Here is a 16,331-nt window from a genome sequence, read left to right as displayed (position 1 = left end):
TGTATTCCTTGAAATAGAAAATGAATTTTCAGGAATCAAAGAATTAGCTCGAGGGCCAGCATTTTGGTGCACCAGGCTAAGCCACTCTGCAACAATGGCATACCATATGGTCACAAGTCTGAGTCCCAGATGTTCCACCTCCACTCCAACACCCTGCTAATGCACCTGAGAAAGCAGTGAAAGATAGCCCAAGTTCTTGGGCCTCTGCCATTCACATGGGAGACCTGGATGGAGTTCCAGACTCCTAGCTTTGGCCTGTCTCAACAGATGGAAGATCTCTCTTTCCCCCACTCTTTCTCTGTAACTCTGCATTTCAAATTAACAAATAAATCTTCTAAAATTTTTTAAAACAAACTAGTTTGTTCCATGAAGTAGCTCGTTGATTAGTCCTTTTCTAGTAATTACTGCTCCAGAATGGTGGTAGTCACACACCTCTGCCAGCAGGAGTTGTTCATACTATGATTGGAGATGTGGATTCTTTTTTTTTTATCTTACTGAACTCCACCTTAAAATCAATCATATTGGGTTTGTTTATAACAGCACAGAATTCCAAGAGTCAAAATGAAATAAAGCAGGTATTTTAAAGATTTAAGAGTCGTTATCAAAAATAAATTACATTTTTTCAAGATACAGAAATGCTGCTATGATGGGCTATGATGGCTGGGAGCCCAGTAACCTTTTAATAGCTGTGTTGATGTCACCTCCTGTTGCTATTAGCGCGTGCAAGTTTGCTTCATGGTTCAAAAACCCCATTGCACTGAATTGTTCCAGTTGTTGCTGAAATCTGACTTCTGGATTCTGCAGCTGAAGATTTACTCCAGCAAGAGCCTGCAGCATCTGCTGAATAAACTGTTGGTGGCCAGGTTCGGTGGTCCCTGTTGTGGGGCTTGTGTTCTCACTGGCTGTAGTGTTAGATCCATTGGTTCCTGAAGAGCCTCCAGTGTTTCCCAAGGCCCCCAGGCCAGGAGTAAACCTTGGAATGAGGCCAGGGGCTTCTGTTGCTAATGTTTGTAAACCCTGCTGAATTTGTAACAAGGCCTGCATTGCTCTAGGGTTTGACATTGCTGACAGTGTATCAGGATTCTGCATTTGTTGAAGGAAAGTTGGGAGCTGTTGTCTCATTTGTTCTTGAAGCTGAGGATTTCCAGCAAATAGGGGATTATTCAGCATCATCTGTGCAGCAAGGTCCGGGTTCTGGCTTAGTGACTGCATCATGCTTCTCATGTAGGGGGCAGACAACATAGTTTGCATAAGTTGTGGGTTTTCAGTTATTTGTTGCAATAAGCTCTGCATTCCTGGTGTGTTGAACATACTAGCTCCTACTCCTGGTACCAAATTTGGCACAGCAGTACTCTGCCCAGCAGTGCCACTGGCAGCATTACTAGCAGTGCCACCCACAGCACTGGTGGTGCCGCTTGAAGCTGATGAATTCTGGGAAGCCTGCGGAGCCCAAGGATTGGGTAATGGATCTCTATTTTCTGTCCGAGAAGGCTGACTACCTTCACCTGAGGATGTATTGCTTACCAAGGAAGCAAATGGATTACCACCAAACTGCTCTTGTGCAGCACTCAGCATCGGCTCCTGAATATCCGTGTACATGCGACGTAGAGCATTGTAACCCCCTGGAATACTTTCTAAGTTGCTCAAGGCTCGATCCTGGTTTCTCATCATCTCCTGCATCATTGCTGGATTCCTGGCAAGTTCCAGTGTTTGTCTCATTATGTCTGGATTATTCAGTTTATGGCTAATCTCCGGGTTTCTCTGTATCAACTGCTGCATCTGTGGGTTGGCTATGATTAACTGCCTCATCAGATCAGGGTTTGAAAGCATGCTCTGGACGAAGGGATTCTCCATGATCTGGACCATCATCTCTGGGTTGGACAGAAGTTGGCGCTGCATCTGACTCTGCAGTTCAGAGAAGTTGGTAGTATTCAAACCTAAGCTACTCAGACCTGCAAGTCCTCCGAGGCCACCTAAACCAAAAGGGTTGCTAGTAGCAGAACCAGAGGTGGAGTTAGTATTAGGAGCTGATGATGTAGTAACATTGCTTCCAGTGGTGTTTGTTTGCTGAGCTGAATGATCTTGAGGCCTGTTTCGCGTCTGGATGACAAGGTGAACAGTAAATCCATCATGAATTCCATGTTGACTCAAAGTATCTTGATCTTTTAAAATTTTTCCAGCAAATATTAATACAAGTTGGTCAGTATGTGATTTGAAACGTTTGGAGATTTCTTCCTTGAACTGCTGGACCGAGCTGTTCTCGGGCACGGCGAACTCTTCCTTCTCCTTCGGGGTCTTCACGGTGACTTTCATGATCTTGGGCTCCGCCGCGGCGGCGGCGGCGGCAGCGGCGGCGCCAGCACCTTCGGCCGCGGCGGCGCCATCCTGCGAGCCCGCAGGGCCTCCGCTTTCACCACTCTCAGCCATGGCGGCGGCGGCGGCGGCGGTGACTCAGGCGAGCAGGAGGGAGCGGGCGAACGAGGGCGAGCCAGGCGACGCCAGAGCCGGCCGGCCTGGGCGGTGGCGAAGGCAGGGCAATGCCGCCTCAGGGCCGCCCTGGCAGCCGGGGAGCCGCGCTCGCTGGGGCGCCAGCGCAGGCAGGCCCGACTCGGGCGCCCGGCAGCCGCCGCGGAGTCAGCCGCCACTCGCTTGCAGCGACATCCGCAGCCACCGCCGCCGCTTCCTCCTCCTCCTCCCCGCCCCTCCCCCACGCTCCTGGAGATGTGGATTCTATGAGGAGTTCTAATAAGAGAAAAACTGGAAAGATCATATCCATTTATAGGTAGTTGACCTCAGGCACTCACTTCCTCTTTGTCTTACCTGTACCCTCTATGTAATGAGTAGAGCTCATGATTTTGGGCACTAACTCAGTGACAGGAGTTCTCTGATTTGTACCAAATGCAGAAGAATTAATAGTCCCTCATGTGATGATAAGGAAAATGATGACCCAACAGTAGGATTGACTAATTGAGAATACCATAAGGAATAAAAGCTGGAATAAGTCCTTTCTGATACATCACTAATAAAAATATTTAGGCATATACCTGTGGTGTCTGACCATGCTTGGTTATCCATTAATTTAATTCATGAATATATTTTCAAAAAAGACATACGAGATAAGACTAATATCACCTTTCTCCACCATCCCCTGCCCCAAATCAATCATTGTATTTCATTCAGGTTCTATGCTGCCATCACTTTCTCACACATTTAATCCATATCTACAAATAAATGTGCAGCACAGCTTACATAGGGGAAGTCACATTTTACATGAATTTGAATTTGAAATGCATTAAAAATGTTACTTAAAATTTTGATAATTCAGGGCCTGTGCAGTGGCTCACTAGGCTAATACTCTGCCTTGCGGCACGGCACACCGGGTTCTAGTCCCGGTCGGGGCACTGATCCTGTCCCGGTTGCCCCTCTTCCAGGCCAGCCCTCTGCTGTGGCCTGGGAGTGCAGTGGAGGATGGCCCAAGTACTTGGGCCCTGCACCCCATGGGAGACCAGGAGAAGCACCTGGCTCCTGCCTTTGGATCACCGCAGTGTGCCGGCTGCAGTGTGCCGGCCATAGCAGCCATTGGAGGGTGAACCAACGGCAAAGGAAGACCTTTCTCTCTCTCTCTCTCACTGTCCACTCTGCCTGTCAAAAATAAAAATAAAAAAATTTGATAATTCAATACACCTGGTTAAAACCTTGTCAATATCATATCACATTCTTTTTTTTTTTTTTTTTTGACAGGCAGACTGAGAGAGAGACACAGAGAGAAAGGTCTTCCTTCCGTTGGTTCACCCCCCAAATGGCCACTATGGCTGGAGCTGTGCTGATCCGAAGACAGAAGCCAGGTGCTTCCTCCTGGTCTCCCATGCGGGGGCAGGGCCCAAGCACTTGGGGCATCCTCCACTGCCTTCCCGGGCCACAGAAGAGAGCTGGACTGGAAGCAGAGCAACCGGGACAAAACCAGCACCCCAACTGGTACTAGAAACCGGAGTGCCAGTGCAGCAGGCGAAGGATTAGCCTAGTGAGCTGTGGCACTGGCCAATATCATATTCTTCAGCAGCAGAACTGAGGTATGAATATATTTCACTTACCATGAAATTCATCCATTAAGGATGTACATACAAGCCACCAGTTTCCAGTTATGTATAACAATCACCACCATTACTTTTAGAATATTTTATCACCCCCAAAATACACAGGGATAGGCATTTGACCAAGTGGTTAAGATGCTACCTGGTTACATCCACATTCCAGAATGACTAGGTTTGAGTACCAGTTCCACACCTGATTTAATTCCAGCTTCCAACTAATGTGCACCCTGTGAGTACATCGCCCAGTGAGCAATAGCTTAAGTAGTTTTGACCCTTTGAGCCATATTGGAGACCTGGATTGAGTTCTAAGCTCCCTACTCCTGAGAAGTTGTGTATTTTTTAAAATATTTATTTATTTATTTGAAAGGCAGAATTACAGAAAGGCAGAGGCAGAGGCAGAGAGAAATCTTCCATCTGCTGGTTCACTTCCCAAATGGCCGCAATAGCTGGAGCCGGGCTGATCCAAAGCCAGGAGCCAGGAGCTTCTTCCAGGTCTGCCACATGGATGCAGGGACCGAAAGACTTGGGCCATCTGCTGCTGCTTTCCTAGGCACATTAGCAGGGAGCTGGATTTGAAGTGGAACAGCTGGGACTCGAACCATCACCCATATGGGACACCAGCACTGCAGGCAGTGGCTTTACTCGCTATGCAACAGTACTAGCACCTCCCTTGAAGTCTTTAATGAATTAATTAGAAAACAGTAAAAACAGAGAGAGACCTTCCCTCTTCTGGTTCACTTCCCATGGTGGGCTATATTACAACTAGGAGTCAGGAATTCTACCCACACTTCCCATATGATACAGCACTCTAACGTGACATGTGGGCATCATCATCTGTGGGTTAACCTGCTGTGCTTCAATGTCCTGCACACAAGCTCCCAGTATTGAATTATCTCAGCCTCACCTATGGTGAACATTTGATTACTGAACCAGCAGATGGGAATATTCTCCATCTGTGCACTCAAATAAATGAAATTGAAAAATAATTGAGCACCCTTTTGCTACCTAGTGTCTATCCTCATTCCTCCAATCCAAAGCAACAACAAATGTGCTCTGATTATACAGATTTCCCGATTGGGGATGTTACATGTGATGGAAGCTGAGATCAAAGTGTTCTTTTGCTTAATATACAGCCTCCATCAGTCAAGTATGGTCTGTGCTTCACCTCTAGCTGAACTCACCCAAAACCTAATCTTGGCAACAGGGAACTAGGCACAGGAGTAAGAAGAATGTCTTCCCTTTGCCTAGAAGCTGGTAGGAGAGGGAGCCCTGAGTTTACACTTCCACTAAATGAGAACTGGAGGGGGGGTGGTTAGTAGGTGGATTCAAATACAACTAACTCTCTATGCTCTTCAAATCTTGGATTTTCTTCAACAAATATCTCTTTATTTGTTGTATATCTTTAAGACCATTACTAGGAGTGGGTGTTGTGCCATAACAGATTAAACCTCCAATTGCAGCACCAGCATCCCACATGGATGATCAGTTCCAACTGTTGGAAACCTGTATTCAAGAACATTTCTTAGTGTCTTCATAAATATTACTGACAATGATTTCAGAAAAGAATACAAAACTGTGAGGCTGGTACTGTGGTGTAGCAGGTAAAACTACCACTTGCAGTGCCGGAATCCCATATGGGTACTGGTTCCAGTCCAAGCTTCTCCACTTCTGATCCAGCTCTCTGCTATGGCCTGGGAAATCAGTAGAAGATGGCCCAAGTGCTTGTGCCCCTGCACCTGCATAGGAGACCTGGAAGAAGGTCCAGTGATTAGAACTGTGTTTTGTCAGTGGTAGCACTCCATCAATTCTGTGAATTCCTTTTGATAAAGGATAGACAAGGATACCTTGGGCTAAAGGAGACAGATGAAAGGCTGTGCTCTGCCTTTACATTGTAGTGGTTTGGACTCAGTATTTTTAGAAGACACAGCTTAAAAGAGTTTCTTGTCTTCCTATAAGAAAAGAGTTTAAACATGGGACTGAGTAGTGGCACAATGCAGCAAGGTTTAATGAGGTAGCGCATCTGTCAGAACACATGAATCCCAGAGTGCCAGGTCTACATTCAGACTTGGATTTATAAGGGTGTAGAATCTACTTTTTCCCCACAGTTTCTCCTCCCAATCCTCCAGTCTTTTCTGAACAAAGGGCCTCTTGGGTACAAAACTGGTGAAATTCCTCCCAAGGTTTTATTATCCAGTGTGATACTGGGTAGTCCTCTTTATACTGGCAAGGACGATTATTATCACTGCTTTTCTTGGGGGGGGAGTGAAGACTGGGACCACCTATAAGTTACTGGTGTGTGGGCTGCTTCAAAGCTATCCCTCAGGCTGCTCCATTCCTTTCTGCAGGTGCCTTGTTTTCCTTAGGTCCCTTCTATATTTCTATCTTCCTACCTAACAATATTATAAAAGAACTCAAATATCTTTAGAAGAAGAATATCTGTTACAAACAAAAGCAGAGGAAATCATCTGATTACACTGAACAATTAAATACATGAAAAAAAGCCATCATTAGAGTCAAGTGGCTTTTTATATAAGTATTTTGTCATGTCAGGCCATGACAGTGTCAAACTAAGGAGTATAACGTAGCTTACAGAAGATACCTAGAAAATTGACAGAGGGAATAACTAATTAAACAGAAACTATTAAGAGGAGAAAATGTATTTAGAAAAATATTTCAAAATTAAAGATTGAGACATTTACTAATATATCTATATATTTTTAGAGCCTTTATTGTTTTAATGTAGAGAAATAAATCCTAGTCCTATATCAGTGTACGTAACAATGCCCAAGTTTTAGAAATCCATGTATATAATTTTCTTCTAATCTCATGCAAGATTTACCACAAACCTATAATATCCTATAACATCCCTTTCAGTTATTTGTTCTATATTGTTCCTCTGCGTCCTTGCAGGACATCAGCTGTTTCACTCTAAGTCAAATATTGCTTGCTTTTCCCTTAATTGAAATAGCTTTATTTACTAAGACACATCCTTGTGTCTGAAACTTCCTAAACATTTCTCTCCCTCCTGCTTATTGGTTCCTTAATTTATATTTTGCAATAATCTTTGAAGCCTCTAAAGTAAGTGTAAAACATTTCAAAGAACATATAATTTTTTAAAGATTTATTTATTTATTAGAAAGGCAGAGTTACAGAGAGTCAGAGGCAGAGGCAGTGAGAGAAAGGTCTTTCATCCCCTAGTTCACTCCCCATATGGCCACAACATCCGGAGCTGGGCAGATTCAAAGCCAGGAGCCAGGAGCTTCTTCTAGGTCTCCCACAGGGGTGCAGGGGCACAAGCACTTGAGCCATCTGCTACTGCTTTCCCAACTGGTAACAGAGAGCTGGATTGGAAGTGGAGCAGCTGGGTCTTGAACTTGTGCTCATATGGGATGCTGGCATTGCCGGCAGCAGTTTTACCCACTATGCCACAGCATTGGCCCCAGAAAATATAGTATTTTAACATAGTTACTTAGACGTAATTAAAATGGTTTGTCATATATCAACAGTTTATGAAAATATTTACTAAGAGGCACAATGAATTTTGTATATTTTAAAAAACCAACAGTATATGAATTTGAAAATATTTATCTTTTGTGTTTACTAACTTATTTTAACAATTGTAGATTTTTTTAAGAAACTAAGATATTAAAAAGAAAAAGCATGGATATAATTTGAAGTCATGTCTTACCAAAGAACAATTCTAGAAACTAAGTTAGAACCTGGTGCTGTGGCATAGAGGGTAAAGCTACCTCCTGCAATGCCAGCACCCCCCATATGGGTGTTGGTTCGAATCCTAGCTGCTCCACTTCTGATCCATCTCCCTGCTAATGTGCCTGGGAAAGCAGTGGAGAATGATCCAAGTGCTTTGGCCCCTGTGATCATGTGGAAGAACCAGAAGAAGATCCTGGCTCCTGGTTTTGGATAGGACCAGCTCTTGCCATTGCAGCGATTTGGGGAGTGAACCAGCAGATGGAAGATCCTTTCTCTCTCTGCCTCTTACTCTCTGTAACTCTACCTTTCAAGTAAATAAGTTAATCTTTAAAAACAAAAAGAAACTAAATTAAATTATATTTCTTACAAATGAAATAAGGAACCTTGCATCACACCTTTTATGCACTATTGTTCTTAGGTCAAAATTATACATTATTTTAAAGTATCTAATAAAAACATGTATACCTTTTACAAGCAAAAAAAATACTATGACTCTGGAAACATCTTTAGTTTGTTTTTACCAACAAATTTGAATCAATATAAGGTGTCACATGAGCCAAAATATATTTGGATTTATTTAATAGTTTTAATTTATGTGAGTCAACACTGATGTATGTCACATAAAATAGAGCTCTTAAGGAATTTTTACCATGTAGGTGCAACATAGAACATATGCACACACACATATGAAACACATATATCATAAGACAGAATAATAAAGCAGTTTCTGGCTGGCACCATGGCTCACTAGGCTAATCCTCTGCCTGTGGCACCAGCACCCCGGGTTCTAGTTCTAGTTCAAGATTCTGTCCCGGTTGCTCCTTTTCCAGTCCAGTTCTCTGCTGTGGCCCAGAAAGGCAGTGGAGGATGGCCCAAGTTTTTGGGCCCTGCACCTGCATGGGAAACCAGGAGGAAGCACCTGGTGCCTGGCTTCAGATCTGCACAGCGCACTGGCTGTAGTGGCCATTTCAGGGGTGAAACAATGGAAGGAAGACCTCTCTCTCTCTATCTCTCTCTCTCTCTCTCTCATTGTCTAACTCTGCCTGTCGAAATAAAAATTTTAAAAAAATCAGTTTATGTCAGTGCTGGTACTGTGGCATAGTGGGCTAAGCCTCCACCTGTGGCATCAGCATCTCATATGGGAACCAGGTTTGAGTCCAGCTGTTCCACTTCTGATCCAACTCTCTGCTACCTTCTGGGAAGGCCATAGAAGATGGCCCAAAGTGCTTGAGCCCTGGCACCTACATTGGAGATCAAGGGGAAGCTCCTGGCTTTGGATTGACTTAGCTACAGCCCTTGTGGCCATTTGAGGGAGTGAACCAGTGGATGGAAGATCTTACTCTCTGTTTCTCCATCTCTCTGTATTGAACAAATAAATAAATCTTTAAAAAATAAATAAATAAAGCAGTTTCTGTAATAGTTTTTTCAAATCTTTTTCTCTTTTTAAATTATTGATTGATTAGAATTATTTATTGCCCTTAGTAAACTTAATTATTCATAAATTTTTCTCAGTTGCAACCAGCAGGAAAAAAAGCACTTGTGCAGTTAGTTTGGAAAATAACTTTAGTTTCAGTAAAGGAGTTGAATATTTTCACCAGTACAGAAAATTATGTGTTCATTTCAGATTCAGCTGTCACTCTAATAGTTACAGAAATGCTTTGTGTTGCATTATTTTTGATTCTTATTCCCCACTGTAAGTTACCTCAGGGGCTCTTGTGGAAAGTTATAACTGTTTTTAAGAGATCATAGGGAACCCCTGGGCCACCTCATTCTTTAGAATATAACATGAGAAGTATCATCAATTTCTCATAGTCAGTAGGGACATAACTATAGACTACCCTAATCATTCAGAATTTTGGATGCAATTACAGTTGATTCTCCCATATTTCACCAAAGAAATTTTCACACAAACATAACAATCTTCAAACCCAAATCTTCCTTGTGGAGGGCCTGAGGTAATAGTCTTAGAATCCTATCCCCACTGACTGGTACCAGAACAATCAAGCTAGGTACAAATGACGTGAAGCCCAAATGGTAGAAAAAGATGAACCTGACCCAGTCTCACATCCTGTTGACTCCCTCACAAGCACAGTTTCCCTGTACCATGTACCAAGAAGTTTTTCCAAGACTCCAAGGCAGGGAGAGAATGGAGAATCCCCAAGAGAAAGACTTCTTTGCAGCTCCTTGGCTGCCTCAGAGTCAGCTCACCTCAAGCAGCCTGCACACATCAGAAATGAGAGTTGATGCAGGAGGCAGGAAGTTTATTAGCATGGCCAGCAGAAACCGAAAACTCTGTGGTGCCAAAAACCCCTTCCTACTTGCATGTTAACTACAGGGCCTTTACAAGAAAAGGGAGAGCTTGGGAACACAATTAAATAGGTTTCTGGGTGGTCTGAGATCTCTTTCATATGAGATCAAGTGCAAACCCAATGGCCTGTCACAAATTCCTTTCTTATCTGGGCTCTTTTTTTAGTCAGCTCCCTGAAATTTGGTTTTTGTTAATTACAGATGTGTAAATGTGTGGCTTGTCCCAAGGTCAGAAAGGAAGAAAGGAAAGTACAGTGCTGTTATATTTAAATGCAGAAAAAGAGTAGATGCCCTCCCCCCTCAGTCTTAGGGGATCAGGTGCCCCCCTGAAAAGACTTTCTTAACCCTGCTGTCTCCAATGAAGAAAGACCCTGGAGAGTAATTCAGGGTCTGACATGCACTTCACACTACAAAAGACTTGGCAACTGTGGGAATCTTGGGTTATCACCTAGAGGCAGTTTTGAAGCCCAGGACAAGGAGGGGATTGAAGGGTGTGTTGAGAAGACAGCATCCTGTAAAATTTCCCAGGGGAACCTAAAACAAAAGACATTCTGATAAAATGTCTACTGTTAAAATAAGTAAAAGGATATGTGCAAAGATTTGAAAAAGTAATTTATTTATTTCAAATGTCTAGAGCTAAAGACACACACACACACACAGAGAGAGAGAGAGAGAGAGAGAGAGAGAGAGAGAGAGAACATTCATTCATTGGTTCATTCCCCAAATTCCTGCAAGAACTGTTAGGTAGCAAGTCAGAAATTTAGCCTATGTGTGTATGAGAAAGGCCTGAATACCAACACCTACTGCAGAAGCTCCAGAAGCCCAGCATTTTGCACTTCAAAGTCCTGCTCAGACACTGATAACCTCCCAGGTGGTCCCACCCCTTCCCCCAAGGAAAGCTCCTGGGAGAATTTCATCTCCTCAGGACCAAAGGGGTTACCTGACCTGATAACTTGGGGCAATAAAACCTAGGAAGCCCCCCTACTCTGGCCGAGTGCCAGCAAATCTGGGGAGGAATTTGCTAATTTTTATCCAACAAACTCTTCTTCCAGGACTCTCCATCCTTTGTCATGGAGGATCGGGGAGGTGGTTAAAAAGACTCCCATATAAACCTAGGGAGTCCAAACAGACTGTGCACTCAGCTCTCTACTTCTCTGCTTAGCCACCAGCCTGGACTGTGCAGGTGTATTCTCTCCATTCAACCATGTAACCTCACTCTCCCCCAGTCCAAGTGACTGGATGCTCTCTCTCTGTCATCTGATGGATGCCCTACCCCCGGTAAAGCCTTATCATTCCACTTTCTGTCTCATGCCCGAATTCTTGGGTGAAGACAAGAACTCCACAGCTTCCACAGCCTTCCCTCCAGTGACAGAACTAGGGCTGGGCCAAGCTTAAATCTGGGTCTAACATATGGATGGTAGTACTTGAAGTGCTTGAACCATTACCTCCTTTAATCTCTGGATATTCAACAGTTGCAATTTGGATTGGAAGTTAAGAGAAAAAATCAAACTCAGGGACTCATATGGGATGTGGGTCTCCAAGTGGCATCTTAACCCCTTCTACAAGCAGGCACTCCAGCACAAAATATTTTAAGGCTGGTGTGTCAGATAGAGATTGTCTGTTTTCCTCTAATGTGACATGTTCACATACAGAAAAACAACTTTTAAAGAATTACTGATTGTCCTGAGGAAAAATGACAAGATATATTTTGGCAAAGATGAGTGGGAAATGTTCTTGTTTTCATGAAAGAAAGAATTCAGATGTGGTACAGAAGAGTTGTAAACAATGCAGCATATTTGTTGGGGTAGAATGGTGATGGTCAGCTTTCCAGAAAGAATCTGAGAGGGTGCCCAGTAATTCAGACTGGAAAAGCAAGGTTGCATAGATTAGTGTGAGAATACAACTTATAGGCCAGACAGGTGGCTCAGCCAAGAATTGAGCTGAAGGACCCAAAGCTGGCGGGGTCCTGGGTAGCACCCTGGGGACCCAGAAATTCAGACTCCAGACACCGGCAATGCAAGCACAAGAGGCGGTTTATTTACATTTTGCGCAAAACGGACCCCTCCCTCCTGAGAGAGTGAGGTGGCTGACGAGGGTTACAGGCAGTTTTTAAAGGCAAAAACCACAAAAATTATCTTAAGCAAGTGAATACAAAGGGGAAGGGGGGTTTTTGTTTATCTTAGCACACAGCAGTTTCACTTATCTTAGTATACAGTAGTTTCACTTATCTCAGTACACATCAGTTTTACTTATCTTAACCATTGCACAAGGTGGGTTTCCAAACTGGTATTCCAGTTATCTGCTAAGTTGCAGTTTCTCAGAAACTGACCTTTCTTGAAACTTTCTAACTGACCTTTCTTGAAACTTTCTAATTGACCTTTCTTGAAACTTCCTTGTTTTTCAGCAGGTTAGGCTCTGGTAAATTTTCACAAGTACAAGTCCTTCAGAGCACCGAGTCTGTATTCAGACTGGGGCTTATAAGGGAATGAAGTCCCATTATTTTTTCCTTTTTTCTTTTCTTAAAGATTATTTTATTTATTTGAAAGGCAGAATTACAAAGAGAGGAAAGATAGAGAGATCTTCCGCTTGCTGATTCACTCCCAAATGGCCACAAGGATGGGTGTGCTCCAGGTCACACCCAGGAGCCAGGAGCCAGGAGCTTTACCGGGTCTCTCATACAGGTTCAGAGGCACAAGGACTTGGACCATCTTCTGCTGCTTTCCCAGGTTGCATTAGCAGGAAGCTGGATTGGAAGTGGAGCAGCTGAGACCCAAACTGGTGCTCCTATAGGATGCTGGCATTACAGGAGGAAGCTTAACCTGCTACACCACAACACTGGTCCCTGGGGTCCAGTTCTTCCCACCACTTTTCTTTCTCCTTCCCTCTTCTGGGCAAAGGACTTGCCAGGTATGAAATAGGTAAACTAGCTCCCAAGGTTTTATTACTGAATGTTATTAGGTTGGTAGCCCGGATGGTACCAGGAGATTCCTCTGGGGAGCTTATCTTGGGAGAAGGCTAGGACCACCAGTGATGTTATCAGGGTAGGAGCAGTATTCTGTGGTGGAAAACACTAGGCAGCTTCCAATGTGTGCTTCTGAGGCTGCTAAGGGCTGCTGCCTTGCTTCCCCTTCTGTGGTGCCTTGTGTTCCTTAGGTCTCTCTTACATGCATAGGCTAATTGTTATTTCCTACCTAACACATTGGAGCTGAATGAAGTGTGTCATAGAGAAAAATAGTTGATAGTTTTGGAAGTATTAGGAGAGAAAGTGGCCAATTGGTAATGCGGAAAAAGATCTGGATATATAGGCATTTATTGCCAGACTTATTGCTATGGATTGATCATGTTTTGTCCACTATGACAGTCATTGGGAGATCAAATCCCTATAATGAGTTATTAGGAAATAGAACTAGATGACATCTTATAATGTTATGGGCTAGGTTTAGGGCCTAAATTAATTTTCCAGGTTCTTGCCTTTACTTAGAGAATACTAAACACAGGCCCAAACACAGCATGCAATGTGATAAACTGTTTACAAAGTGAGAAACATACACACACCCAAAAGGGCTTAATTAGGAAGAATGGGGCCAAAGAAAAGGAATTATCATAGCCTGCTCTGCTCCTCCTGAGTCTAGGTGGAGGACAGAGAGCTTCTGTTCTTCCTAGCTTTTTATACTCTTAGAAAAATGGAAGTGTTGGGGCCCATGCTGTGGTGTAGTGGGTAAAGCTGCTGCCTGCAGTTGAAATTGGAGAAGATCCCCTAAAATCTACACTAAAAATGTGACCCTTAAGGTTCTGGGGTGCCACATGTGCTACCAGAATTTGGGGTGCCATACGATTTCATCATGGGCTTGTTACTACATCCCCAATATTAATAAGCCCAAGAGGGTTCTTGCCTATTATTTAGAGAAGAATTCTAAATATTGGCACAGATAAATGAGGCAGCATGGTGCATTTTAAGCTTTTATTTAGTGAGAAAGATGCATAGGAGAGTGAGAGCTTTATTTAAGAGAGAGAGGTAAATAGGGGTTCATACTGAGCACCAGGAACCAGCCATGTGGAAGAGCATCTAGGCCAGGAAGCCGGGAGCACATGGCCCAAAGGCCATGTGCCCTGGTGGCACAGGGCTACAGCCAGAACCCTCCTGGTAAAATCCAGGGAAGAAGAGAGGTCCAGGCCACACCATGTCCCATCTTTTAACCCACTTCCAAAGGCAAGTGGTTAATTAACCTGATTGGCTGGTGGGCACCCAAGTGTGGCCAGGTAGGGGAATGAGGCCACACAGGGGCATGGTAAAGGCATCAGTTAGGGGCATGAGGTCACACAGGGGCTTGGTGAAGGCGTGGTCTTCCAGTTCACAAATCTAATCAATTTTAGCATGTATGTCTGCCTACTTCACAGTGCTGGCATCCTATATGGGTGCCAGTTCATATCCTGGCTGCTCCACTTCTGATCCAGCTCTCTGCTATGGCCTGGGAAAGCAGTAGAAGATGACCTAAGTCCTTGGGTCCCTGCACCTTCATGGGAGACCTGGAAGAAGCTCTCAGCTCCTGGCTTCAGATCGGCACAGCTCCGGCCATTGCAGCCAACTGGGGCATGAACCATTGGATGGAAGACCTCTCTCTCTTTTTCTCTCTCTCTCCTTCTCTCTCTGTATAACTTTGACTTTCAAATAAATAAATGAAACTTTAAAAAAAAGAAAGAAAAATGGAAATTTTTACATGGTACAACCCTCATGTCCTGGGTAAGAGGAGGTACTTCCTGGGGAGGGGGTCCCCTGATTGACAGGAAGATAAATATGAAAACACAAAGTGAACTAGGTGTGACTTCCAGCTCATTAACTTAAAATTACCTATCTAATATTCACCACATCAATAAGAAGTGATTAGGATAAGTCTTTTCATGTGATTAATGAGTTATTGCCAGAGGTCTGCTATAGAAATTACTTTGGGGGACTGGTTTTGTGGTATAATGGGTTAAATTGCAACGTGCAATGCCAGCAAGCCATATGGGTGCCAGTTCAAGTACTGACCACTCCAATTCTGATCTAGTTCCTTGCTAATGTGAGGGTGGCAGGGGATGTCCCAAGTGCTTGCCTCGCTGCACCCATGTGGAGATGGGGATGGCATTCCAGACTCAGCATTGGCCTCATCCAGATCTGGTCATTTTGACCACTTGGGGCATGGACCAGTGGATAGAGGATCACTCTATGTGTCTCTCTGTGTGTGTATCTCTTAACTCTTCCTCTCAACTAAATGAATATATCTTTATTTAAATATTTTATTCATTTATTTGAGAGGCAGAGTTACAGATATAGAGAGGGAGAAACAGGGAGAAAGGTCTTCCATTCACTGGTTCACTCCCCATATGGCCACAATGACCAGAGCTGCAGCAATCCAATGCCAGGATCTTCTTCCAAGGTCTCCCATGCGGGTGCAGGGGCCCAAGCACTTGGGCCATCTTCTACTGCTTTCCCAAGCTATAGCAGAGAGGTAAATGGGAAGAGGAGCAGCTGGGACATGAACCAGCATCCATATAGGATTCCAGCGCCACAGGCAGAGGCTTTGCTCCTTACTCTTCAGCGCCAGCCCAGCAAATATATTTTTAAAAAGTCACTTTGGATTGGCCTCTCCTACATTCTTTTTTTGGGCCACATAGCCTCTGTATCACATCTAGGCCTCTGTCAAAAAGAACACTGCAACCATAGACTGCTCCCAACCTTGGATTTGAGCCAAATAAAGCTACTTTTTTATAACTTACACCATAACTCTATAGTATTATATTATTAGCAACAGAAAACAGCATCAGACACTGAGGAAGGTCTATGCTAGGAGGATTGGGTTGTGGGCTTGATGACTGTTTCCCAACTAAGTAATTAGGTCACCCCTGGAGAGAAAGGAGGGAGAGAGGACCCTATATGTCACAGCTTCTCTTCCATACATGATGAAGTCTGTATTCTCCCTGAGAATTTGCTCATCCTCACAACACAATTTGGCAAGATTGGCTCTAGGACTGAGCCAAGGAAACTAAATGCAGGGATGAGAGAGGATACTCATAATCCCAGCTCACATCCTGAAAGCTTGAGGGGGTTGTTTCCACATACTCCCCATTTTTCAGCTTCTGAGGTGTTTGGGCATCCTTCTGATGGCTCCTGTGGTGAGGGGAATTCACAGAGCAGCAAAGGCTGAGCCACCAAGGGCCTCTCTTGGGAACAGACTAGAGAAG

The 16,331-nt window shown here is 44.0% G+C and overlaps 1 protein-coding gene across 1 annotated transcript; it reads right to left on the bottom strand.

Moving 5' to 3' along the window:
• Positions 1 to 651: 651 nt before the first annotated feature.
• LOC133752955 (ubiquilin-1-like) lies at positions 652 to 2,427 on the bottom strand. Its single transcript, XM_062183265.1, has one exon. It carries the CDS (start codon positions 2,425 to 2,427, stop codon positions 652 to 654), a length of 1,776 nt encoding a protein of 591 aa, XP_062039249.1.
• Between the last annotated feature and the right edge of the window lie 13,904 nt (positions 2,428 to 16,331).

Source organism: Lepus europaeus, chromosome X, assembly GCF_033115175.1.
Source record: "Lepus europaeus isolate LE1 chromosome X, mLepTim1.pri, whole genome shotgun sequence".
In the NCBI taxonomy this organism is placed as follows: domain Eukaryota; kingdom Metazoa; phylum Chordata; class Mammalia; order Lagomorpha; family Leporidae; genus Lepus; species Lepus europaeus.
This window is presented reverse-complemented; position numbering and strand designations above follow the sequence as displayed.